The sequence below is a fragment of the Mytilus edulis genome, chromosome 5 (genome assembly GCF_963676685.1).
Source record: "Mytilus edulis chromosome 5, xbMytEdul2.2, whole genome shotgun sequence".
NCBI lineage: Eukaryota > Metazoa > Mollusca > Bivalvia > Mytilida > Mytilidae > Mytilus > Mytilus edulis.
Window position 1 is genome coordinate 80,912,654 of NC_092348.1, and position 26,939 is coordinate 80,939,592.

At 32.5% G+C, this 26,939-nt stretch overlaps 1 protein-coding gene and 1 long non-coding RNA gene across 2 annotated transcripts in view; one reads left to right on the forward strand and one right to left on the reverse strand.

The window, feature by feature from the left end:
- Positions 1-8,158: 8,158 nt before the first annotated feature.
- Positions 8,159-26,939, reverse strand: part of LOC139524558 (uncharacterized protein MCAP_0864-like) — a 31,150-nt gene continuing 12,369 nt past the window's right edge. Inside the window, exons 3-4 of the mRNA XM_071319412.1 lie at positions 10,624-10,948; positions 8,159-9,951 (exon numbers count right to left, since the gene is read on the reverse strand). Coding sequence (XP_071175513.1) covers positions 9,758-9,951; positions 10,624-10,948 — 519 coding nt within the window. The 3' untranslated portion in view covers positions 8,159-9,757. The remainder of the gene's footprint in view (positions 9,952-10,623; positions 10,949-26,939) is intronic.
- LOC139524561 (uncharacterized) lies at positions 21,643-25,562 on the forward strand. Its single transcript, XR_011664815.1, has 3 exons — positions 21,643-21,702; positions 23,056-23,171; positions 25,023-25,562. It is a non-coding gene; the product is annotated as an uncharacterized lncRNA (long non-coding RNA).

Sequence of the window (26,939 nt, forward strand, 5' to 3'; positions counted from 1 at the left end):
AGACCAAAACACAAAAACTAAACACTGTGCAATGAACCGTGAAAATGAGGTCGCGGTCAAATAAAACCTGCGTGACTGACATAAAGATCATAAAATATTTCCATACACCAAATACAATGTATAGTTGACCTATGGCATATAGTATTAGATAAAAAGACCAAAACTCAAAAACTTAACTTTGACCACTGAACCATGAAAATGAGGTGAAGGTCACATGACATCTGCCCGCTAGACATGTACACTTCACAATCATTCCATACAACAAATATAGTAGACCTATTGCATATAGTATGAGAAAAACAGACCAAAACACAAAAATTTAACTATAACCACTGAACCATGAAAATGAGGTCAAGGTCAGATGACACCTGCCAGTTGGACATGTACACCTTACAGTCCTTCCATATACTGAATATACTAGCCATATTGCTTATAGTATCTGAGATATGGACTTGACCACCAAAACTTAACCTTGTTCACTGATCCATGAAATGAGGTCGAGGGCAAGTGAAAACTGTCTGACAGACATGAGGACCTTGCAAGGTACGCACATATCAAATATAGTTATCCTATTACTTATAATAAGAGAGAATTCAACATTACAAAAAATTTGAACTTTTTTTTCAAGTGGTCACTGAACCATGAAAATGAGGTCAAGGACATTGGACATGTGACTGACGGAAACTTCGTTACATGAAGCATCTATATACAAAGTATGAAGCATCCAGGTCTTCCACCTTCTAAAATATAAAGCTTTAAAGAAGTGAGCTAACGCCGCCGCCGTAGCCGCCGCCGCCGGATCACTATCCCTATGTCGAGCTTTCTGCAACAAAAGTTGCAGATTCGACAATAATATTAAATAAATACTTCACCATGTTCATTCCCAGGACCTATGTGGCAGAGTAGTCTAAGTAATTACAATAGTAATTACTAGCCAGTCAGCACAGAGGTGATGAGTTTGAAACCCAACAACTCTAATTTTAATTGACTAGGATTGTCAGTTTTCCTATATAAGGTTAGTGATTTTATCCAGGCACTTCGGCTTCCTCCACAAATAAAAATGGCCACCACGAAAACAGCCCAAAATCGTTGCTAAAATTAGCGTTTTAACACCGAAAATCAAATCACTGTCAAAACTTCACCAAAAAATATACTGGTTTCACACTATCATATTTCTTAGTATATTCAGTGAACTATAAAATTGTGATATAACGGTAAACTGCCATATCTTAAAAAGTTCATACCATAATGAACATGTGTACTTAGTTTCAAGTTACTGTAACCACAGCTTCATAATTTTTGATACTACAACAGAATAACAGAGAGAAGAAATATCAGACAGAGGCACAGACCTCAATGAGCATTAATCAGCAATTATCAGATGAAACATTTCTCCTTAATTAATGGAGTACCTAAACTTTCTTTCCACATAATGACATTGTTTGAATGACAGATGAACAAACATATACAAATATCTAAATTTAATAGTATAAATCATACATACATATAACATAAGACAAATAAAACAACATAAATTAGCTGCCTAATACATTTAAATGTGTGCACTTTTGAGACATCTTTCCGTGGTTGGACCCCCCTTTTTTTGGCCAATCAATGCATTTAAATGGGAGCATATACTTGGAACCCCCCCTTTACTCTGGGTTGGGACCCCCCTTTTTAAAATGGCTGGATTCACACCTGGTCCCATTATCTATCTTAAATTATGATTTTACTGTTTTTGTCATAAATTATAACTGCAATATCATATACTGAAGTTTAATGGAATCCTGGGTCTATTTTTAATAGCTGTTGCAAGATGGAAAACAAATTTAATTAATTTAATAGTCTGTGTGGATGGAAAACAAATTAATAGTCACTGTGAACTACCCTGTATATTAGAAAAACATTGTCCAATTATCTATATCAAAATTAAAATGTCTGTATTTTTTTCAAAAGTAATTTTATCATACAGAATTAGAATGCAATCCTGCTTTGCTTATAAGATTACACATTTTATTGTCACATAACAACTTACATTTATCCAATTAACTTGATAAAATGAAAGAGAAATCAGCCTGAAGTAAAATTTATATAACAAAAGCCATATATTTATCTTCAATACAAATATTTTGTATACAAAAAAAAAAACTACTACCTATATATATATATATATGTGGTCACTACCCAGTCCTCGATAACTAAAAACCTGTGCAATTTACTTTTATACTGACCGCCAAATAGTTATACAACTTGTACAAAATCCCCATTATAAAATTAATGCGCAATCTTTCAAATTCATTTTGCATACCGCACATTTAATCAATAAATATATATATATAGGTAGAAGTTTGTTTTTTTTGTATACAAAATATTTGTATTGAAGTTTTATATATATAGAACAGTATTTAAATGTGTTGTATTTATTTTGTAGATTATTTTGTTGCAGAACATGATATTGTCCAAGATTCTGTCAGATAGTGTATCTTGTGTTATTGATGGACTTAACCAGATCAGATACATATTGTAATAGGAAAATAAAATTTAATGTGGTCACTGCGCCATTCAGTATCCAAACTTGTGTTTGTTCTCTTTATTTAGAAAGTAAAGGCTAATGTTGAAGTGTACATAATTGAATGAGCTCATTATTTACACAAGCATAAATGAATAAACATCACTACCACCTCCTTTTGGTACAAAAGCAATCAATACACTAAGCAATATAAAATGAATAATAAAAAGTCATGTAAACATTAAACACTAATAACAATGATTTAGGTATGAATATAAAATGTAAAAAAAAAATGGAACAAAAGAGATAACATTATATAAGCACTGGTTTGTACAAATTTTGATTGATGCTCTGCAGAAATTAAATAATAACAAGAACTATCTTTAAACAAGAGGCTCTCAAGAGCCTGAATCGCTCACCTTAATTCTTTTGGTTAAATCTCTCATCAATGATTATTTTGGCTTTTCAATTTATTTAAATGTTTTTTGGATCGTCCTATTTTCTTCAAAAGCCAAAAAAAATAATCATTTTCTCCAATGTTCTATTTTAGCCATAGGAGCTATGTTTCTTGACATACAAGGAAATAAAATATAAAATTTATACTAGATACTCTGAAACTCATTTAGCCTAAGTTTGGCTGAAATTGATACAGCAGTTTCAAAGGAGAAGATTTTTTAAAGTAAGTCAACATGATGAACCAATTGTGAAAAAAGTCTTTAAAGGGCAATAACTCCTTAAGGGGTCAATTGACAATTTTGGTCAAATTGACTTAATTGAAGATATTACTTTGCTGAACATTATTGCTGTTTACAGTTTATTTCTATCTATAATTATATTCAAGATAATAAACAAAAACAGCAAAATTTCCTTAAAATTATCAATTCAGGGGCAGCAACCCAACAACAGGTTGTCTGATTCATCTGAAAATTTCAGGGCAGATAGAAATTGACCTGATAAACAATATTACCCCATGTCAGATTTGCTCTAAATGCTTTGGTTTTTGAGTTATAAGCCAAAAACTGCATTTGACCCCTATGTTCTATTTTTAGCAATGGCGACCATGTTTGTTGATAGATCATAACTTCGGATACAATTTACAAACTAGATACCCTAAGGAACATTCAGTTATAAAGTTTGGAAGTATTTGGCCCAGTAGTTTCAGAGGAGAAGATTTTTGTAAAAGATTACTAAGATTTACGAAAAATGGTTAAAAATTGACTATAAAGGGCAATAACTCCTAAAGGGGTCAACTGACCATTTCCGTCATGTTGACTTATTTGTAAATCTTACTTTGCTGAACATTATTCCTGTATACAGTTTATCTCTATCTATAATAATATTCAAGATAATAACCAAAAACAGCAAAATTTCCTTAAAATTACCAATTCAGGGGCAGCAACCCAACAACAGGTTGTCTGATTCATCTGAAAATTTCAGGGCAGATAGATCTAGACCTGATAAACAATATTACCCCATGTCAGATTTGCTCTAAATGCTTTTGTTTTTGAGTTATAAGCCAAAAACTGCATTTGACCCCTATGTTCTATTTTTAGCAATGACGATCATGTTTGTTGATAGATCATAACTTCGGATACAATTTACAAACTAGATACCCTAAGGAACATTCAATTAAAGTTTGGAAGTATTTGGCCCAGTAGTTTCAGAGGAGAAGATTTTTGTAAAAGATTACTAAGATTTACGAAAAATGGTTAAAAATTGACTATAAAGGGCAATAACTCCTAAAGGGGTCAACTGACCATTTCCGTCATGTTGACTTATTTGTAAATCTTACTTTGCTGAACATTATTCCTGTTTACAGTTTATCTCTACCTATAATAATATTCAAGATAATAACCAAAAACAGCAAAATTTCCTTAAAATTACCAATTCAGGGGCAGCAACCCAACAACGGGTTGTCTGATTCATCTGAAAATTTCAGGGCAGATAGATCTTGACCTGATAAACAATATTACCCCATGTCAGATTTGCTCTAAATGCTTTGGTTTTTGAGTTATAAGCCAAAAACTGCATTTGACCCCTATGTTCTATTTTTAGCGAAGGCGACCATATTTGTTGATAGATCAAAACTTCGGATACAATTTATAAATTAGATACCCTAAGGAACATTCAGTTAAAGTATTTGCCCAGTAGTTTCAGAGGAGAAGATTCTTGAAATAGTTTACGACGACGACAGACGACGACAGACGACGGACGACGACGGACGCCAAGTGATGGCATAAGCTCACTTGTCCCTTCGGGACAGGTGAGCTAAAAAGATATCCGACGTATTTAAATTTGAGTATATGTTTAAAACTATCATTTCGATAACTTTCAGAAGCACAAAGATACAATTTCAATAACGTTTTCTCTGTTTGTGTTCAGTATTTTTGGTCCTCGTATCTTTCTGTTTACATTTACCGAAACCCTGCGGAAATCTCACATGCGTAGGTGCGTTCTAAAAGTCATGTACGTTCGTACAACAAAGTTTACATTAAAAATTATGTAATTGTCCCGAATAAACAGCTGTCACGGATGCAAAGAGCTATTGGAGAAACAATTATTTTAATAAAAATATAAATCTTTGTAAGATCTAGTTCAAATATTTATAGTTTTTCACTTGCTTTCCATCACGATATAATTAACGAGACGTTTTTTCAAACACAACCAAATCACCCACCATGACAGCATTTTGTCCAATAACAGAAAGGATTTTTGAGCATGCGTATTCTGTTGCCATAGTTAAGCGTCCTTAAGTTCAAAAGGCACAAACCGAAACTATACCGACTACATCGGAAAAAGTCACGTAAACACTTATAAGGTATGAATATAAAAAGTAAAAAAATCATGGCACAAAAGAGATAACATTATATAAACACTGGTTTGTACAAATTTTGATTGACGCTCTGCAGAAAACATTTACTCTGTTATAATAACAGAACACTAGTACTTTTAAAAGTGCATTTTTTATTAATTTAAAACATTAAAGTTGTTCAGTTTTTCTCACTTTTATATACTGAAGTTTAGTGGAATCCTATGACTGTTTTAAATACATGTTGCAAATTCAAAGTGAAAATAGACACAAGCATAAATGAATAAACATCACTACCACCTCCTTTTGGTACAAAAGCAATCAATACACTAAGCAATATAAAATGAATAATAAAAAGTCATGTAAACATTAAACACTTATTAGGTATGAATATTAAATGTAAAAAAATCATGGCACATAAAAGATACCAATTCATATAAGCACAGGTTTGTACAATATTTTGATTATAGCTCTTCCTAATTCTGCAGAAAGCATATACAAAGGTGCAATAATGTTTTATTCTGGTATAAAAGAACACATATAAAATATTATACATACATGAAAAAATGTCTCACCTGCTTATAAATTTTTAATTCTTTAAATAAAGAGCAGTCAACTGATAAACTGAGAACAAAATTAAAGTTCAATGTCCATATTCAAAGCCATTTTTTTGTCTTCCTCAAACTGTTATTTTTTTCACAACTAAGTCTGTATTCTTGCATTCTTGAGGGACACTTGACAACATATGAGTGCATCATGAATATAGCCATGCTGGGCTTAAAATTCAGTTTTTTTATAAAACGAAATAGAAAGTTTTTACTTGATAAACTTTGATAGAAAGTTATTTCATAATAAAGTCAATTATCTGTAATTGGTCAGACAATACATTTTGGCAATAAAGTGTAATTGTAATAATTCCATGGCCTAGCAGATATTATCAAAAGAAAAAGTTAAAGCATAACAAATTTTAATATTTTCTGTATAATAATTATTGCCATTTAAAATGAGCCTTAATTAGAATCCCACACTTTAAACCCTTCAATCTTCAAATGCTTGAATAGGAAACTTCAATGACAAAAAAACAGGCTTCTGTCAAGATACAGCAAATTGAAGGTGATATACAAAGTAACACAATATAGTACATTTATTCATCAAGCAATCCTTATTTCAAAACTTAAAAATATCAAACAAATAATTTTGTTATCTCCAATAATTGCTAATAACATGTTCCTTTACTTAATATTTTTGTTGCACCTGGTACATGTCCTGCCACATTTCTTGAAGTGGAGTAGTCAAAATAATTATGACGTCTTGAAAGGCTATCATTCTTTTTTTTGCTTTGATGCCTTGCAGCGATCTGTAAGGCTTCAAAGCAAATAAGTATAATAGCCTTTCAAGACGTCATAATTATCTGGACCAGTAGTGGAGAGTCCAAAGACAGTATCAGAGTTTAACATAGAGGTCCAATCATTTTCTGCACACAGATTTTTTTGTTTCTTCTATTCTGTAACAAAAGTCTGATCTTTCTATTTATAGAAAAATGGTCAGTCTTGTAAATTAGACAAATGGTCTTCTATCATATTTGTATATAATTCAACATAATCATGATAATGTGTTACAAGCAAAACCGGGGAAAATTAAATGAGCATTACACAAAATAATTAAAAAAGAAAAAGTAAAAAAAATGTTTATCTATTCACAATTGTATATACTACAATCTTCTATCATTAAAACAAGATAACAAATCTAGTTGAACTCAACTAAATATTAATATAAAAAAAAACACACCAAAAAACAGTGTTTCAAGTGCAATAACTCACTTTGGAATTTAAGCCTTTGATATAAGTTTCATAAAAAATTTGGCAAAGAATTGTACACCATATCGAGTTTAAACTTTCATAGCTTGGTTTGAATGGATTGAAACTATGGGCAAACAAGAAGTACCTGCACATTAGGTATAAAAAGTACTTTTCCCAATATAACTCAACATTTTCAAGCTCCAAGCCAAATATACAAGCAGTTGCTTACATAGAAGCCAAGAAAAGATTGACAACAAGAATGTGTCCCACACGGATGCCCCACTCGCACTATCATTTTTTATGTTCAGTGAACCGTGAAATTGGGGTCAAAACTTTAATTTAGAATTAAAATTAGAAAGATCATATCATAGGGGACATGTGTACTAAGTTTCAAGTTGATTAGACTTCAACTTCTTCAAAAACTACCTTGACCAAAAACTTTAACCTGAAGCTAACAGATGCACAGACAGACGAACGGAGGCACAGACCAGAAAACATAATGCCCCTCTACTATCGTAGGTGGGGCATAACATAAAAATTGTCCATGTACAATGAGATTTGTAAAATTCCAAACGAAGTATTTATAGAGAAGATCTAAATTTTACTTACAAACTACAACTCAACATTAACAAGCTGCATAATAAATACAAAATCCTTCCTTTCCACAGAAGCGAAGAAACCTTTGACGTAACTTTTCTACCCAAAGCTGGACTAAGGGATGATGGAGAGGGTTGCCTTTTATTAGACCTGCTTTCACCATAAGCTTGTAAATGTAAAATTTCTAATATTTTTGACACCTTCACCATGTACATGTATTATTACATTTAAAGGTCGATTCAATGTAAATGAGCAGTAGGACTTGAAAAAAGTGCCACAAATAGATAAACATCATTAAAGAACAGTTCCATAAAACACAAGAAAGGATGTACAAATCTTAAATTCAAACAAATTACAATATACATTTCCTATCAAAGAACAACATAAAAACTCATAACAAATAAAACATTAAATAAAATAGTTTATATACCCTGTATACTGTATACTCTAAGAACCCTGTGAATACAAAAATGAAACTTTATCAAACACTCTATATTATAAATTCTAATTCTAAGAGGAGGGGGATAGGAGGGGTCTTGATCCCGAAATCCCGGACTTAAAAAAACGAAATCCCGAGGTCCTGAATTTAAATAAAGCAAATCCCGACATCCTGAAATCTGAAAAAAAAGGATTCCCGGATCCCGAAAGGGTCAATCCCGAGCTTAAAAACACCAGATCCCGGAGTCCTGATAAAGGTCCTATCCCCCTCCTAAGAGGCTACAATGAGTATGTACGTGGCACTCACCAAGATGGCTAAGCAAAACACTGTTCTAGATTGAAAACAAATGCATCAAAGAAGAAAATTAAATATTGAGCAGAAATTGATCTTATGAATTTTTCATACAGTAAAAAATTAATTCTCTTTGCTATATTGAATATATGCATAATCTCTTATTGAACTTTGAGCATATAAGTTGAATTACATACTTCATAAAAATGTATGGACGGTTAGAACTGAGGAGATTAACAAACATATCATATGATGACATATGGGTATCTGTTTCTCCAAGGCTCCGTGTTGAAGGCCGTACTTTAACCTATAATGGTTTACTTTTTAAATTGTTATTTGTATGGAGAGTTGTCTCATTGGCACTCACACCACATCTTCCTATATCTATTGGCATCTAAACAAGGCTTTGTCAAAGTAGCACAATATTTTAAAAGGAGTTTTTGAAGGTCCTGTGAATGATGTCAAATTTAACGATTTTGGATTCAGTAATACATGTATTTTCATTTTTATCTTGATTGTCCATTTAATTGGTTTTCAGGGCTTAATATTATATCATATCAAATCAGCAAATTCTTTGTTTCTAAAAGGACAATTTAAACAGGAACGGTGAGATTATTACATCCAACCTCTATATTTTTATTTTTTTTACAATATCTATAATCTTGTAAAGGAGTAGGTCCGGTAAGGGCTAAATTTGGCCTCAAATTTCAGGTTCATCTAACAAAAGAATTTGGACACTTTTTAAACACTTAGTTGATTCAATGAGTGTATTTGAAAGATTTTAACTGATTTAGTCATTAAAAAAGCATTCTACTTTCCAGTAAATAGCTAAAAGATTACACTTTCAATATTTTGTGAAATTGCTATATTTTGGGGCCTAAAAGGGATCTAACTGAACCTACAAAAATGTACTCCTTTAACACTCTTTTTATACATTTGTAATTTTTTTCATCATTGAAAGTCATTAACAAATAAAAATCATGAACACATAATTGACAAAATTTCAACATCGAATAACTACTTGCACTACCTACTCTTCTTGTGAATCACATGAAACAGTGCAATCCTTGTAAAACATCAAATAGTTATTCCTTTCTCTGCTTCAGTTGTTCAAGTGAAATGTCCTAAAACATGTTTATCTAAATTGTATTTTACCATCAGTGACTGCTTCTTCATCATCTACAACATGTTCAAAACATGTAATACAATTATTTCACCTCAAATCAATCATTAAAATGCAGGTGTAACATACTGACTGCAAGACTTCTGCTTGATCAACAGAATTTACACAACAGGCTGCACCTATAACTTAATTAAGCAATAGCCTGAGCTACTTTCTCTCGCTGTGTGATGGTGAACTTCTCATGGCAAGTTATAACTCGGTTTCTCTGCTCTAGTTGTTTGAGCTCAAAATGTTCGGCTACTGTAGTTAACTGTGGGTTGTATAGACATCCCGCCATCAGTGATTCAGATCCCTCATCACCTACGTATATCACAAACACATCGGCTGAAAATAGAATATAGTACTCATGAAAATAAGATTCAACTCAAAAACAGTTCAAAACTATGAGGCAGAAAATCAAAGACCATGAAGTTTTATAGCCAATAGAAATGTTTGCTACAAGTGTGAAAGATTGTATAAATTTCTGAGTTTAGGATGCATCCATTATCACTGAACTAGTACACATTTTTATTTAGGGGCCAGCTGAAGCAACAGTTTATACCTAAGTGAAAGGAAAAAGGTATGACCAACAGTTTATACCTAAGTGAAAGGAAAAAGGTATGACCAACAGTTTATACCTAAGTGAAAGGAAAAAGGTATGGCCAACAATTATACCTAAGTGAAAGGAAAGAGGTATGGCCAACAATTTATCTTTGAACTCCTGCATCCTATTCTAATTATAAATTATCTATTACTGTGGATTCACTTATTTTCATGGATACCAATTTTCAGTACTTATTGAAGACAACTTGCATTTTCAATCATGGATATTTGAAATCATAGTTTTGCAAAAGTCTGCATACATTCCTAAAGAAGCTTTGTAATTCTTAGAACATTTGAACTTGTGGTTCTTGGGAAACCATGAAATCCATGAAAATTGGTGTCCAAGGAATAATAATGAATCTACAATAACCTTGTTATCATTAAATCAGTTTATAAATATCTGACAGTAAATACCTCCCATTTTACGGCAGGCCTGTACGGTTAATAATTTAATATCTTCTTCATCCTCTCCAGGGGTCTCTAAAATAACATCTTTCTGATTGTGGTCCACAAACACCAATATAGCTTTACAGTGAGGTATTTTCAACACACTTTTATCATTGGTTACCACGAAATCTGCTTCATCCATTTTCTTTATCCTCAGTCGACCCTCCACACTTGGTCTGGTGATTCTTCTATGTTTGTTGTGTGTTTCTTGACTGAAACTAATTACACAGAACTTGTTTTCAAGTTCCTCTGGTTGTCTTCTCTTTATTTGTTCAACAATACTTAGGGATTCCTGTAAATGATATGTTTGACTACTATTATGATATTATTACGTAAGTATTTCTGTATTGGCCTTGTTATTGGTCCAAGGCTTGCTGTATTGGCCTGAGGCAAATACTCATAATACTGTTTAAATGGTAATGTTTTCCTGTCCATATAATATATATCAGGAGTTAATATTGGTTTTGGGACAGGGCCAATACAAAACAAGTCTTATTAGCTAAGCCCCCATATAATCCCATGTGAGTTTACTTCCGGTTTCAATTTTCTTACGTCTTTTTGAGTACGACTTTAGATTATTTTTACTGACGATTCTACAGCAAGAATAATTAAATTGTCTGATTTAATCTTCCAAGCTACTTTATATTTGCTCGATTAAATGAATAGTAATCATGGTAATAGCATTAGATTAAATATTTCACATGAGAAATCAGAAGATACTTCTGACAATGTTGTCAAAAAATCTATCGTGAATGCGAAAAGATAAGTTCAATTATAAGTTTCTGTATCTTAATTCTACTTTAAAGTAAGTTGATTAGTTTAATTGAAGAATTAAAATCATTTAATAAGTGTAATGAACTGGCTGTTTCTGTATTGAGTCCAATACAGGTTACCTCGAATCTATAACAGGGCCAATAGTGGCAATACAGAAACATCCAGTTAATAACAATTATATTATTGCTCTGAGCATTAAAAATCTTGAACATTCAGCTTCTAATTTGAAACCATGCGATGGGGTACCTTCATGACGAATAAAAGTAAAAATTATTGCCAAATGAAGTTTACAGTATTATATCTGAAGTTTGACAATAAAATGTACTTAAAAGATAAAAAAACAACTGATTATATATCATAATCCTGGGCTTGCTCAGGTTTATAATAAGTGAACCTTTACTTTATGTCAAGGCCGCACGCCTTTCTTCACAGCTGAGTGATTTTTTGTCTGACCACTTCTATATAAGCCCGTGCAGAGTAGTAACCAGCCTCTTTATTTTAAAAGGCCTCACATGGTTAAGTCGACTCTGTTGTAAAATAACTTATCTGAATCTGAAATATTGAAAATAAATTTCAAAACTTGGCAGAATCTGTCAGCTGTTTATATACAGAAGTTATGTCGCGCTGTACATTGCGTTTAAGCGACAGTGAAAGTGACAATGACGATGAAGTATTCAAATTATTTGTGTCAGACGAAGAAGTTGATGCTTCTTTTTCTGGTTTTTCTTAAGTTGAGAACATTAATGACCCGGAGTTCGATAACCCGGAAGCACAAATATTAATTACAGAGGACATCCGAATGGCAGTAACACAAAAACAAAAACAACAACAGACTGAAAAAGGTAAGAAGAGTACAAGCTCTACAAAAGGCAAGGCTTTAGCCAGTAAGCAAAAGACACCTAAAAAGCAGGTGACTGAGATGGACAATGAGTTACCATCAGGGAGCGGAATAACAGTAAGTCCGGTCAAAAAAACGTGGTAAAGGTACGAAGGCTACGAAACCTCGCACAACCACAGGCACAGTAAAGAAAAATGCTGCAAAGAATCAGCTTGACCAGTAAGAGTTGCTTAAAACTATATTTAAAGGTTTGTTGGATACTCTAGTATCCACATAATGAGTCACAATAATGAAAAGTCAAGTAGTAATATTGACAATAACATGGACTTTTCTGAGAATGAGTCTGATGAGCAGGTGATTGACACCCACTACAATATCTTTTCTGACGAAGAGAATGAACCTCAGGTTATAGGCAGATTCCAAAAAGTAAAGAAAATTTCCGTCAAAAAGAACAAATTAAGAAAAATAATACTACCTGTTATTTGAATGATAATATGTGAATGTTTTATTGAATAGTAATGTTATATGAAGCAAGCAAACCAATTATTGGATATGATTTTTTCCATTAAAAGTAGAAATGATCACAACAAGTTGAAAAATGTGAAATGTTTGACGGAAATTACTTCCCATTTTTTGACACAAGGTTTATGTTTTATGAGGCTTTAAGTTGACACTGGTATAATGGTTATTAGTGTAGTCTGATTATTCAAACATCTCTGTTTCCAAATCTTATGCTTTACTTTTGTTAAAAACATCTGTGATATGTATTTTTTTCAATTTCAAATACCTTACTTATTAGATGCTCGTCTGTCAATAAATGTTATGATAGCAAAAGGTTCATAAAATCTTGCCACATCATTGTAGGTACTTATATAAGCCTGTCAAAATTGTATTTCATAATGTACATTGTACATACACATTTTGGATCTTTCAATTTACTTTATTTAATCAATAGTTTTATCAAATCTGTTGCTAATATAATTTCTGTCAAACTTGTCATTTTATGTTAGCAACATTTGGATGTGCTACAAATTAGAGTTATCTGTCCTGGGTTAAAATCTTTTTAAATTTCAAGCAGTGGTATTTTGCAGGAGTTCTTAATTTGACTTTCAACTAGGATAAGATCTCCAATGTTGGTTAAAAATCTCAAATATATATTGTCAGTCAAATTTATTTATGTTAGCACAATCTTATGTTAGCAACAAGTCCGTCAACATCTTATGTTAGCAACACTATTTAGTCCGTCAAATTTTATGTTAGCAACAATAATGTCCGTCAAATTTTATGTTAGCAACAAAAAAGTCCGTCAAATATTATGTTAGCAACAAAAAAGTCTGTGAAATGTTATGTTAGCAACAAAAAAGTTGGTCAAATATTATGTTAGCAACAATAAAGTCCGTCAATTTTTATGTTAGCAACAACTTAATTTCTGTCAAATCTTATGTTAGCAGCATTGTTCATGTCTGTCAAATTTTATGTTAGCAACTCCAAGATAATCCTTTTTAAAAGTTATTCCAATTCCTTTTTCATTGGTGCAGACATTCAGAAATGTTATATTCCAATTTGCCTTTCATATTAAATCAAGATATACATCCAAACCTTGAAAATACTGAAAATATCAAGATTTTTTGTGTTGCTAACATAAGAATTTTCCGTCAAAATGTCTGTCTTTTTTGTTATGATAGCGACATTTTTTTTAAGGTGGTCTTTATTTAAAAAATATAATGTGAATAGATCTATTTTTTGTCAAAAAGTGTTTACTTGTATAAGTATAACATGTATTCCAAAACAGAACTTTATTGGTGTTGATTTTGTTAAACATAATTTTGGGAACTTTTCAACTTTCTTATTTTGAATCTGCCTTTAGCATCTGATGACTAATTTGACTATAAATTACCTAAAATATTTGAAGACGATGAAAAATATGATGAAGAGGTAAGCCCATCATTAGCAAAAGTTTTTGACAATATTTGTAAGAAGAAATCAGATGTGTCAGTAATGACGAGAGAAATGAAGATACCGGTAAATTGTAAAAGTCTGGTAGTACCCCCAGTTAATGCTGAGATATGGCAATTCCTTGAAAGAAAAGCTAAAACTGCTGATTTGAATCCACAAACTATACAAAAATCGCTGGGTTGTGGTATGGTACCATTGATAAGAGTGGCTGAAATTTTGAAATCCAAAACTCCAGATGTAAAACTAATGAAAGAAAACATTTCTAAAGCTTTGGCAATTTTAAGCAATACTCACTTTGAGCTATCAATTAAAAGACGGATGTTTTTAAAGCCACACATAGACAAGAAATATCACCAACTTTGCAATCGCAATGAAGATATAGGTTCTAACCTTTTTGGAGATGAAGTTGGCAAGCGATTGAAAGATATCAATGAAATTAACAAAATAAACAAGAACATTACTAGTAGCTATAGTAGAAATTCAAATTACAGAGGCAGTTTCAGGGGAAGAAGCCGTTTTTTAGGCAGAAGGGCTATCAGCCAAGACAAAGTTATCAGAGCCCACGGGCTCAATTGAGAGGGTTTAGTCACGTTTCTCCAACATTTGATAATTAGACTAAAACAACATAAGGGATTAGGGGGTCCTCATAAGGCAGCGTGATAATTACCTGTAATTCACCTACCGGTATATCAGGTCTTAACTAAAATATTGTAAAAAAGGGATATTGTTAAAAAATTACTTGATATATTTTTGTATTTGTGTTACATGTAGATGTTAAAATCTAAACCAATGCAAAACAGCCAAGTTTTATTCATGTAAAAAGTCACCAAAAGCGATTGTCTTCTAGTGCGAAGAACCATGAAATTGACTAGTATGCATGTTGCATGTTGCGTGTTGCGTGTTGCGTGTTGCATGTTGCATGTTGCGTGTTGCATGATGTTCCATTATTTCTTTTACAGTTTTTGTAAAATTGGATGAATTTTTGGATATACAAATACTTTTTGTAATTTTTTTTATCAGTCATCGTATGTTCACCCTTATATCTATGACATACATCATGGAGTCTGCACTTTTATCAATATCTGTCTTTTAATTAAAGTTTAAAATACTGTCATTGAGCTTAAGTTTGTCTTTCTTTCGCTTTTCTTCTTTTTAAAATAAACCATTTCACATGGGCATTCCTTAATTTTAATTGTTTTTAATTGTTGTATGACCCCATACAACAATTGATCATTTCACCTTTAGCTTGATAAGTTGTTTATTTATGTTAGCCGAATATAAAAATCTCTATGTTGAGAGAAAATCTCTGTCATTGAAAATAATTAACAGGTCATAAAATTCTATCAAATTATCCCATATCATCTAATTAATACTATAGATCAGTCTCCAGAATCCAAGTTTTGATGACTTTTGTTGATAGATTAATTATAAATTTCAAATGAATTGAAGTATACACTATGTCAACAGATAGTTTCATGTATGGTCCATTTTATGTTACCAAGCATAATATAGTGCAGAATAAATTTGACTCATACACATTTAGTTATAATATAAACCTAAAAATTGAACCTCGTGTACATTTATGCCCGCGTCACACTGTCCCGATTTTTATATACGATGGACACCCGAATGCTAAAATTGTAAGTTCGTACGAAGTTGGTCCCGATCTCGTTAAAATACCAAAAAGTGACCGAAGCAAGTACGATGAATAACGAAGTCTATACGATGGTGCCGAAATTGTATACGATATCAAAAGATGGACATACGAAGGTTAACCGAAGACGGTATTTAAGCTTCATATCTCAGCCGTAGCCTACACGATGGATCACGAAGGCTACACGATGGATTACGAAGGCTACACGATGGATTACGATGATGGCGCGATGGCCATGGGTGCAATCAACAGTTTTTTTCTACGACGTCACATTTTAAGGGACCATGCATAAGTGACCCTTAGTTGTGGACTGATTAATAAAGATACTTGTATAAAACTAGATATCACTGGAATCAGAATGTTCTCTAGTTTATAATGAAATAAAAATAATGTGTACTTTTAATATATTAAAAATATTCCATCCAATGAACATGGGGGAAAAAAGGTCTAATTTGAACATAAAAAACTTGAAACCAGGTCATGTGCACACCCATGAAGACATGATCCATGCACATTTTACATAATCAAAACTGTATGAAATTTGTAGGTTTTTACCTGGCCTTTTAAAAAAATCTTGTTTCAGGGTACGGTTTCCTGCTCCGAAAAGAGCTACAGTGGCTGCAAATAAGTTTTCAATTTTCACTGCCAAAAAAACAGGATGTTTATAGTGTTGTCTCCCCTCAAAACATGTAAAGTTAATATAATTTTTAAAATTATTTCAATCATTCAACCTGTTTTAATTGAAAGCTAATTAACTAATTTTTACAATCAAATACAAAAAACATGATACTTTTTCACCAATTGAGTGAATAAACAGGGGTTTCCCTCCATGGTTATTTTTAGTCGGGGAATAACCCCTAGTTTTTTTTATACGAAACTGTTTATAGCACCCCATACGATGTCTAAAAAATACGAACAGAATTTCGACAACATTTCGTTTCTGTACAAGTCTGCCATGCATGGCGGGTAATCGATCTTTTTGTCTAATTCTTATAAAACTTAGTTTATTATCCCCTCGCCTACTACATGTAAGTTGCGTGTAGATAAAATTGTTATGGACACTCTAGAACCAAAATGCTCAAAACTTGGTATGGTGTTACTCGTTAAGAATATCTTAAGCGCTATTGACTTTAAAGTTCAAAGGTCAAGGTCACAGTGGCAGTTGTAATACAAGGCAATATCACCCTTGTGGACACTCTAAAACCAATATGCTTCAAAAGATTTTAACCACATTTGGTATATTGTTCCTCCTTGTAATGATCTGACATTTTTTACGTTCAAGTCCAAAGGTCAAGGTCATGCAGATGGACTTGTTTTTTCTCCTTGAAATAGCATAATACACAGGAAATTGGTTGCTCATTTTTTTACCTGCTGGTTCTAAAGACAATATTAAAGGTATTTCCAGTTACTAAATGTTTTGGTTGATTTCTAAAAAAATAGTTTATGTATCAAATATGCATATTCAATTTACCATTTTCTGCATGTGTCATATACAAATAAAGTGTCCATATTTGTCCCCAATATGTTACATACGAGGGGTGCCACGCTCGGCATTGCCTTGTTTGAACTGTAAAATGTGTGCACTAGACTGAATAATCACCCATAATCATGCCCATGTTTACTGATCTATCTTAAAGGTAAGGTAATGGGTTCGTTGATCCCTTTTATTCAAAAAGAGCTCTTTCCAGGAGAATTTCACAATAATATAGACAAAAGGAAGGATGTGGGGAAAGCAACAAAGGCGGCAAAATATGACATATAGAAAACAAAATGGTTATGGAGTAAACATTCGTGTGACAACAACTCAGACGATACATAAAAAATCAGAATAATGAATAAAAAGTTGGTTTCCCTATATACGTGTACCTGCAGTGTTGGTGTACGAGGCGCGTTTATTTAAAGGAACCCCAGCATGTAATGATATGAAACAATCCAGATGGAAAAGGCCTGAACATATCGCTCTTATCATAACTAACGTTTTTGTCTTTTCGTGTTGTTGTTGTGAATAGAAGAAATTGAATATGTTCAGACATTGTCTAATATAAATTAAAACTCTAAATTATTTGTCACCTTTAATTATGTTACTTGATATAAAAAATTGACAAAAAATAATATTTTACATGTAAAAGTAAATCCTGAGCCTGTAATAGCTGCTCTTCTTGTTCCATTTGAATTAATAGAAACAACGCTGTCGCCTTTCTTGTTCTCATAGAATCATATGATATGAGCTCCATGTTTTGTGAACGTCTTTCTTAACTGTCGTATTGGACTGACCAGTGCATATCGCGCATGGCACTTTAAATGTATTTTAGCGCGAAAATTAACTTACATTTAGCTGGATTTATTGCCGTCGTAGTTCCATCTTGTCGCCTTCGTACTTTTATTCGATGGCAACACGACGGGATTACGAGGTCTTCACGAAGTCGTTTTGCCATCGTAAGACCTTTGGGTACCTTCGTGATTCATTCGTGTAGAACTCGTAATGTCAAAACTGTCCGATCGAAACGATTGAAACACGAATGCAATACGATGTGCAAAGATGCATTCCCGGTGACATTACGATATTGAGGATGGTGATACGAACTCAATACGAACCCTCAACATCGGGCGCATCTTCGGGGATTTTTTAACATGTTAAAAAATTTAGAACCCTTCCCGAAGTTGTCCCCGAAGGCTAGAAAAAGTGGCCGATGGTTAAAGATGGTTAAAGATGGCACTACGAATAGCCCGATCTTGATACGAGCAGCCCCGATTTTGAAAATTTCCATTATCGTGTTGCCATCGGCGTAAAAATCGGGACAGTGTGACGCGGGCATTAACAAATGAATATTTAAAAATTAATGTTTAGCCTTTATTTTTTAGATTCTGTTACTTCATGTACTTCAACATAAAAAAGTTAAATTTACAGACACTGGTAAAAAAAATGCAAAAATTGGGCAACTTGTATTAAAACAATTTTATATTATCTTGGAATGAATTATTATTGGGACAACCAATGGGTACTTTGTTTGGATAGTTCCTTTTTACTATCAACCAAACAACGGATGTATGATCAAGTTAAACACGAGTTGCATTTCACGCTTGAAACATCACCAAAGGGTAGAATATATAAGTATACTGTTTCAAATGTAGAATTACAATTTTATTTAAAAAAATGTATTCCTGTAATAGCTTGTAAGTGGATAACGAGAATTCGCCTGTCCTCACATAATCTATGCATTGAAACTGGTCGTTGTTATGGAATAAGTAGAAATAGTAGAATGTGTATAATGTGTGATAAAATGTAGTAGAGGGTGAATTTCATTTTATTTTACAATGTACAAATTATAATGATATGCGTAAAAAGTTTATCAAGAAATATTAAAGGACCGTCAACTTATAAATTAGTACAAAATTATTGCTTTCTGTTGAAAACACTAAGGAACTCTGTAATTTAGGAAAGTACTTACTCTATGCATTTAAGTGCAGGAATAATATTTTAGACCTATGTTTATTGTATGTAGTTTGAGGGGGAGGGTTGAGATCTCACAAAAATGTTTAACCCCGCCAAAATTTTGCGCCTGTCCCAAGCCTCTGGCCTTTGTTAGTTTTGTATGATTTTAAATTTTAGTTTCTTGTGTATAATTTCGAGTTTAGTATGACGTCCATTATCACTGAACTAGTATACATATTGTTACAGGCGGGCGAGTAGGGGTCGAGTGTACTTTTAATTCCGTATGATTGCTTATTGATAGTGTTCCGTTACTTTGTCTTGTTTTGAGTGTAGTTTGTTGACTCCAGCATAATCATATATAAAATGATGAATCCAGCGTAAAAGAATGACTTTTATTCTTGTCCAGTATGCATATATCATATATATCTCAATAAATAACGCATGCAAATATCAGCAATAACATAGTATAACCATAAATTGTAATAGTAAGATGCTGGCCTTCCGAACCCCAGATATAACTTATAAATACAGATTTACAAGACTTTATCCTATCAATACAATAATGAGAGAATGAAATATACGTATTTCATTAAACTACGATATAAGAAAGTTGTCAACGTGGTGGGACATCGTATCTTTACATCTTTAATAATTTGTATAATTTGCCAAAAACTGCTATTAGAAATTGTAAATATTGAACTGGTTCCGCATCTTGTCTAAATATGAAGCCACTTCCTGTTGAAGACCTGCTTAAGCGGGAATATTTATAAATACGGTATTTGGTTCCTACGACGTCCTTATGTGAGCTTTTAGTTCAATATTCCAAAAGATGTAAAAAGATAAATATAGGCTTGAAATGCTATCGCCTAGCTTAAGGTAAAATAGCTGTATATCGAAATGCATCCTGTACCTAAATAGCTTGCTTGACTTTAAGGGTTGTTTGGTTTATTGTACTGCTCTGCTTGATAGCCAGATACGATATCCAAAGTGCTAGTGCGACGCCGTATTTATACTTGACGGTGAAATACATCCGCAACTCACAGAACTGAAAATCTACTATAACTTTGAAATACTAAGGAAAACTCTGGCTCATGTCCCAAAATGTCGTTATAAATACATAAAATCGCGAAAGTTTGCCTTTAATTCCAATAAATAAGTGACATAATAAATATAAACCTTAAAATTCCATACTCTTAGCCTTATCACCTACGTTTCTATCTGACGTCATTGAAATCACAAAATAGTTCCTTAACGGCGCTTCACAAAAACGTATTTAACGTAATTATATCTTATTATTAAATATCCTACACAATAAAAGGAAGGCCAGCAAGTAATTTAATCATATCTTAATAATACTTTTATGTATTATTATAACTTTATAAAGAAGTACCGTTACCCGGAAGTGACCATTCGTTGGAATGGCAACTTCCAATATACGTAAACAAGCACTCGCCACGATGGAATTTAAGGGAAAACTACACAAAAGATGTGTCAAATAACACTGAGACTGAATGAATAGGTAACGACAAACATGTTTTACAAACCCATTATCCCCTGAAAGTGTGAATTAAATGTAGACCCGTGAAAATCGTGATCGAAGTGCCTGTTCACTGACAGTTGAATTTTACCGCTATGTCAACTTGATAAGTTGATAGACGTTATGTTAAATGTCCCAGTAAACACACGACGTACTCCCGACGTCGGTTAATGGTCGTCTGAACGTCATGTCGTGAGTTTACGTCGTACCAACGTTGTGGGAACGTAAAAATCCAACGTTGGATGCAGACGTACAGACGACGTTATGAAATTACGTCGGATTCACGTAAATTTAGTACCTTGTCAGGACGTAACATTTTATTACGTTGTGACAACGTGCTTATAACTGTCATAATCCGACGTAACATTTTGTTACGTCGTATCGACATTATAAGAACGTAGTGAATACATTGTAAAAATCTGGTTTTATGGGACGAATTTTTGGGGTATGTCATAATGAGTATTCCTGGATATATCAATCATTCACCTTCACTAGAATATATTTACGATTTTTTCGATTTAAAAAAAAAATCCCCCTTTTTTCCCGCAGACATAATTTGCATCAAGATGTCAAGGAAAATATTACAAATCCAATTTTAATGTTCTAATATATGTATTTTATATGAATATTTATTGTTTATTATATCATTAAAATTTTGTCATCATTTATCACTTGGATTTCATAATCGTTTTTCACGATTTGATTAGTGTAACGTTCAGCAGTACTCGGGTTTTACCGCTGCATCCTATGAAAAGTCTGAGCATGCGCACTGTTGCCGCTTGATTTTTGAAAACAGTGAGAGTGGAAATTTGAGGGAAATTTAGCTTGATCCAGATTCCAGAACAAAGAAAAAGGTAAAATAATGATTGCACATTACACCAAATAGGTTCTCCATGATAAAAACAAGTTTGATTGATGAAAATAAAACAGCTGTTACCGTGTTGGGCGCCTCTTTCAAGTCGGTTCTGGTTATACGTGATCGTGTTGAAATATGATACTTTTTCTTATACTGTCAATATATTGCACTGATACAAGATATTTTAGCCATGATGTGTGTTATTTGAATCCATTTATCAAATTTCGTGATTAACTTGTGTTGTTTCTGAAGATATATGCAATTGAAAATAAGTAAAAACTGTAGAATGTAAAAAAAAAAGGGGGAGGGTTGCACAGCCACAAGTACTTGTTTTCTATCTGTGACAAGAGCTACTATCCCTATATATTAAGGCTACAAGTGTCTGCTCTGTTATTTTTTGATAATCATTGAAGCATAAAAGTCTTATCCATGTTTATCAATATCAGAAAATGTGAAGCTAAACATCTCAGCACTTTAGATATTTGGGTCCATTACAAACTCCGCACATTTCAAACTTGGCATATAACCAACCCGGCCTATTAATGATAATGCTGCATATATCACTGGGGGTCGTCGCTAACATGCATGAAATATTTGCCACTGGATGTTGAGCAACAAACGATCAATCATTGTATCACTGGGTCTGACATGGAAATAGACAATTGTGCCAATAAAGATGTTGTAAAATATAGGCGTCACAGAAAAAAATTAAGATAGCCATCACGGTTGTCGCAATAGGATTAGGTCGTTGTAGGAAGGCGTCCCAGAAAAAAATAAAAAAACAGCCTTCCAAGTCTTGAAAGTGTCATAATGATTTAGACTAGGATCTAGCCTTGAAAGTTGGGTAAAATTTTCTTGTTTTCAGGGTAAAACCCAGTTTACAGGTGTTAAAACAGTACATAGGGACATCTTTTTTGCTGTACAATTTATAATATGAAGTCTACATGTTTATCAATGACGAGCTACATGTACAATCACTAAATATGTGATCAGAAACCATGTTGTAATCAATCATAAAACATATGAATTTTGGAATGCATTTAAATTTGTCACTTTGTTCTCCTAAAGATTTGTTGGACTAACATTTTTTTTTATATAAATAAGGCGGTGAATTTTCTCGTTTGAATTGTTTCACATTGTCATTTCGGGCCTTTCATAGCTGGCTATGCGGTATGGGCTTTGCTCATTGTTGAAGGCAGTACGGTTACCTATAAATGTTAATTTCTGTGTCATTTTGGTCTCTTGTAAAGAGTTATCTCATTGGCAATCATACCACATCTTCTTTTTTATATGAAACAGACAGAAGAATATAAAAGATATAAATTGAACGTATTTTTATTTATTTTTCCAGAGTCTTGTATATAAATCCACAGATCCAATGTGTCTGAGGTTGAGGAAATCATTGCAGTAACCATGTAACAGTTAAGCATGCACCAGCTCAAGAATTTGGACCAAGATTTTAAAAAGGTAAACATCAGTTGATCAGCTCTTTTTCTGTCCTCCTTAACTGAGTGATATAGTTTAACTCTTGTACTGTACGTACATACATGTACATTGAACTCAAAATTGGATTTTGTTATCTAACGTTTGCCTAAACCACATGTTATGCAACCAATACACAACGCTTATTATCATAAAACGCAGAGTTTGAATTTGGAGAGCATCTGCTTTACTGTTCTCTAGATATGTCCTTTAAATCAAGTTTGATACATGTAAGATCATTTGTGGCTCATGGACACATTTTTCTTATATTAATTTCATTTATCAAATTATAATTTGTTGATTTTATAGATTGCGTTCATTGGCATATGCTATGAGGTCTTGTATCGATGTACATGCTAAATTTATTAAGGTAGAATCCTTTGCATATCTTAAATTAATTGAAAAATGACAATATTGTGAAACCAAACTTCCTTTATTAATTATTTGTAGAATAACCACTGGTTGCTCCAGAAAATATTATGTCCCCTCTCCCCCAGGGAAAGCTCTTTTCTTAAATTTTATTTGGGGGTGGATGTGTATGAAATACCAAAATGCAAAGGAAGTGTTGTTCTTATTAATTTTTATACGCCCGTCGTCTTTTAGACGGGACGTATTATGGTATACCGTTGTCCGTCCGTCCGTCGTCCACACTTCGGACAATAACTCAAAAACACTTTCACCAATTTCTATGAAACTTAAGTGAATTGTTTATATCTATTGACGTAAGCTCCCTTTCGTTTTTTTTAATTTTCAGATTTTAAGTTTTGGATTTATGGGGCTTTATTCATAAAAAAGGGGGGATTTTCAACACTTCGGACAATAACTCAAAAAGGCTTTCATCAATGTCCATGAAACTTTGGTGAATTGTTTATATCTATTGATGTTAGCTCCCTTTCAATTTTTATAAATTTCAGATTTTAAGTTTTGGATTTATTGGGCTTTATTCATAAAAAAAGGGGGATTTTCAACACTTCGGACAATAACTCAAAAAGGCTTTCACCAATGTCCATGAAACTTTGGTGAATTGTTTATGTCTATTGATGTAAGCTCCCTTTCAATTTTTATAAATTTCAGATTTTACAATTCCGTGTTATGAATTTTTATGCTTAAAAAAGGGGGGATTTTCCAATTTTGGGACAATAACTAACACTTTCACAAAAGTTTATGCAACTTTGATAAATTGTTTATATCTATTGACATAAGCTCCCTTTCCATTTTTATAAATTTTACATTTTACATTTTATTAAGTAATGAATTTTTATACTTAAAAAAGGGGGATTTTATGAAACTTTGGTGAATATATTAATGTAACATCCCTTTTGATTTGTATATATATTTCTAGTTGATCATATAAATTTATTTAAAGCATAAAAGACAAGTTAAAAGAGCAACGGGCGTATCATGCGCTAAAGCGCAGCCCTTTATTAATTCTGTCGGTGCTGGAATTTTTTTTTTTAAAAGGGCTTAGGGCTGTCCCTTAGGGGCGGACATAGTATTTTCTGGAACAGACATTATTTCATTAACACATGTTCAATTTAACAACAAATTTATTTTTTAAATAAGAACGAAGGTTAATCATAAGTTATAAATAATTATATACTGTTGAAATTGTGTTAAATTTCTAACATACATCATCAAAATGTGTATAATTGGCAAAGATACAAACATCTCAGTAACAACATAAAATAATTATGAATCTGCAGTTTATTATAGGACCAGCAATAGAAAAAATATTGATTATGTGTAAACACAGGATAATTTTTAAGAACTGCTGTAATTCATAAGTTGGGATCAATTTATTTTTTTGTATTATATAATTTATGATTTTTTTTTCAGAGATCTGAAACCAACACAAGACCAGCTGGGTCAATATTCCTAATGCACCTCCAAATGAGGAACTAATGCGCCATCAAATGAGGAACACAAAAGTTGTGTGTAAACAAAAATTGTCTCTGTAGTGATATTGAACATGTTTCATTTTTAACAAGTGACTGAGCTTTACCATTTGTGTTGATCTGGAAAGTAGAGGATCATAGTATAAATATGTAAAAACTATGGAGTTTTTTAATGTATTCAAAGTTTTAAATTTTCAAAGAAATTGTTGTGTGAAAAAAAATCGCACTTCCCGAGAATTTAACCACATATATGTGAAAATGTCTTAGCTTCGAAACAAGCCATCCTACATATCCAGTGTACTATATTGACTGAGCTAGAGTAGAAAACATTACCAATACCAACTACGTGTATGCAGAAACAATTGTGCAAATTGCCCAGCTGATTAGAGGGCAGAAAACCAACATTTGGAATGACATGTACAATGTATACAACCAACACAAGACTAAAATTTGGAATAAAAATTAAAAATTCAGAAACAAACTATTTTTTTTTTATTGGTTCATGTAGCTACATGTACATTGTAAGAAAAAAGAAGTCTAAACTGTTGGATAGGTTTTGGTCTCTTGTGGACAGTTGTCTCATTGGCAATCATACCACATCTTCTTTTTTATACTCTCTCTAGTTGGTCAAAGGAAAAAAGCAATAGTTAGTTGAATTGAATTTCAGGTATTTGCTTCATTTGGGATATTTTTAGAAGTGTGTATGAATTGTGTAGAATATATATATATTTATAAACTAGACAGTCAGATTTTGGGCCGATTTTCCTAGCTTGTAATCGTGTAGTGAATCCAGCTGAATGCATTTTCAGTAAATATTAAGGTAAATATGGTAGTTTGTTGTATTTCTGAATAATTCATTAAAAATGGTTTTCCGTCGTCAAAGTGAAACCTTCATTCTAGAATTTCTGCCATCATAGTGAAATCTGAGTTCTAGGCCACTGAAACACTAAACATTCACAATTTGAAGCACTTACCAAGATGTCATGTTGAAGGCTGTACAAGTACCTATAATTGCTAACATCATCAATATTTGATTTTAGGATAGAGGGTTGTCTTATTGGCCATCATACAAAATTTCTTTTTTTGAAAAGTATTATGTGTTAAAAGAAAGAAAAGTTGCAAATTTGTTAAATGGAAATGTGTAATGCTTGTACTTCAGTATTGCAAAAGTTAAAAACTTAAGACTTTATAAACCTTAAACAACTATTTTTGGGAAAACTAGACATTTATACATTTCACACTGAAACCTGCCAAAGATTAATAAAAACCAACTTTTTGACAATTTCATATACAGCTGGCAGTTTGGAAATAGAGTACATATAAACAATTGTCCATCTTTCCCACATAGAAAAATTTACAACTAAAAACGGGTCAAAAGAAAAAATAAAGACCCTGTTTACATACTTCTTCAATGGAATTGCATTGATTTTATCAATTAAATGAGGACAAGGGACATTTATAGTTGTGCTGTGACGTTGTTACAACGTTTTATGATGGTAATAAATTACGTCACAAATTACGTTGTGCCAACGTTGTGTGGATGGTTGTCAGCACGTGCCTTGGAGTTCACAAAATTACGTTGTACCAACGTAATTTTACTACGTTGTCACAACGATAGTATTACGTTGTCACAACGTAATGTCGACGTTGGATTGTTTACTGGGGTTATGTTATCTGATAAAATTGGTACTTATTATAAAAATATGCAATTTGATCTCCCCAAATTGAGTTTGCCAAAGTTGTCTTAGTGTATGAAAATCATTCAAGACCGTTATTTTTCAGGTTTTCAGATATTGATCCCAATAAAATTTAGAAATACAAAATGTGTTGTTTCTTTAAGATTATTATCAATACCCAT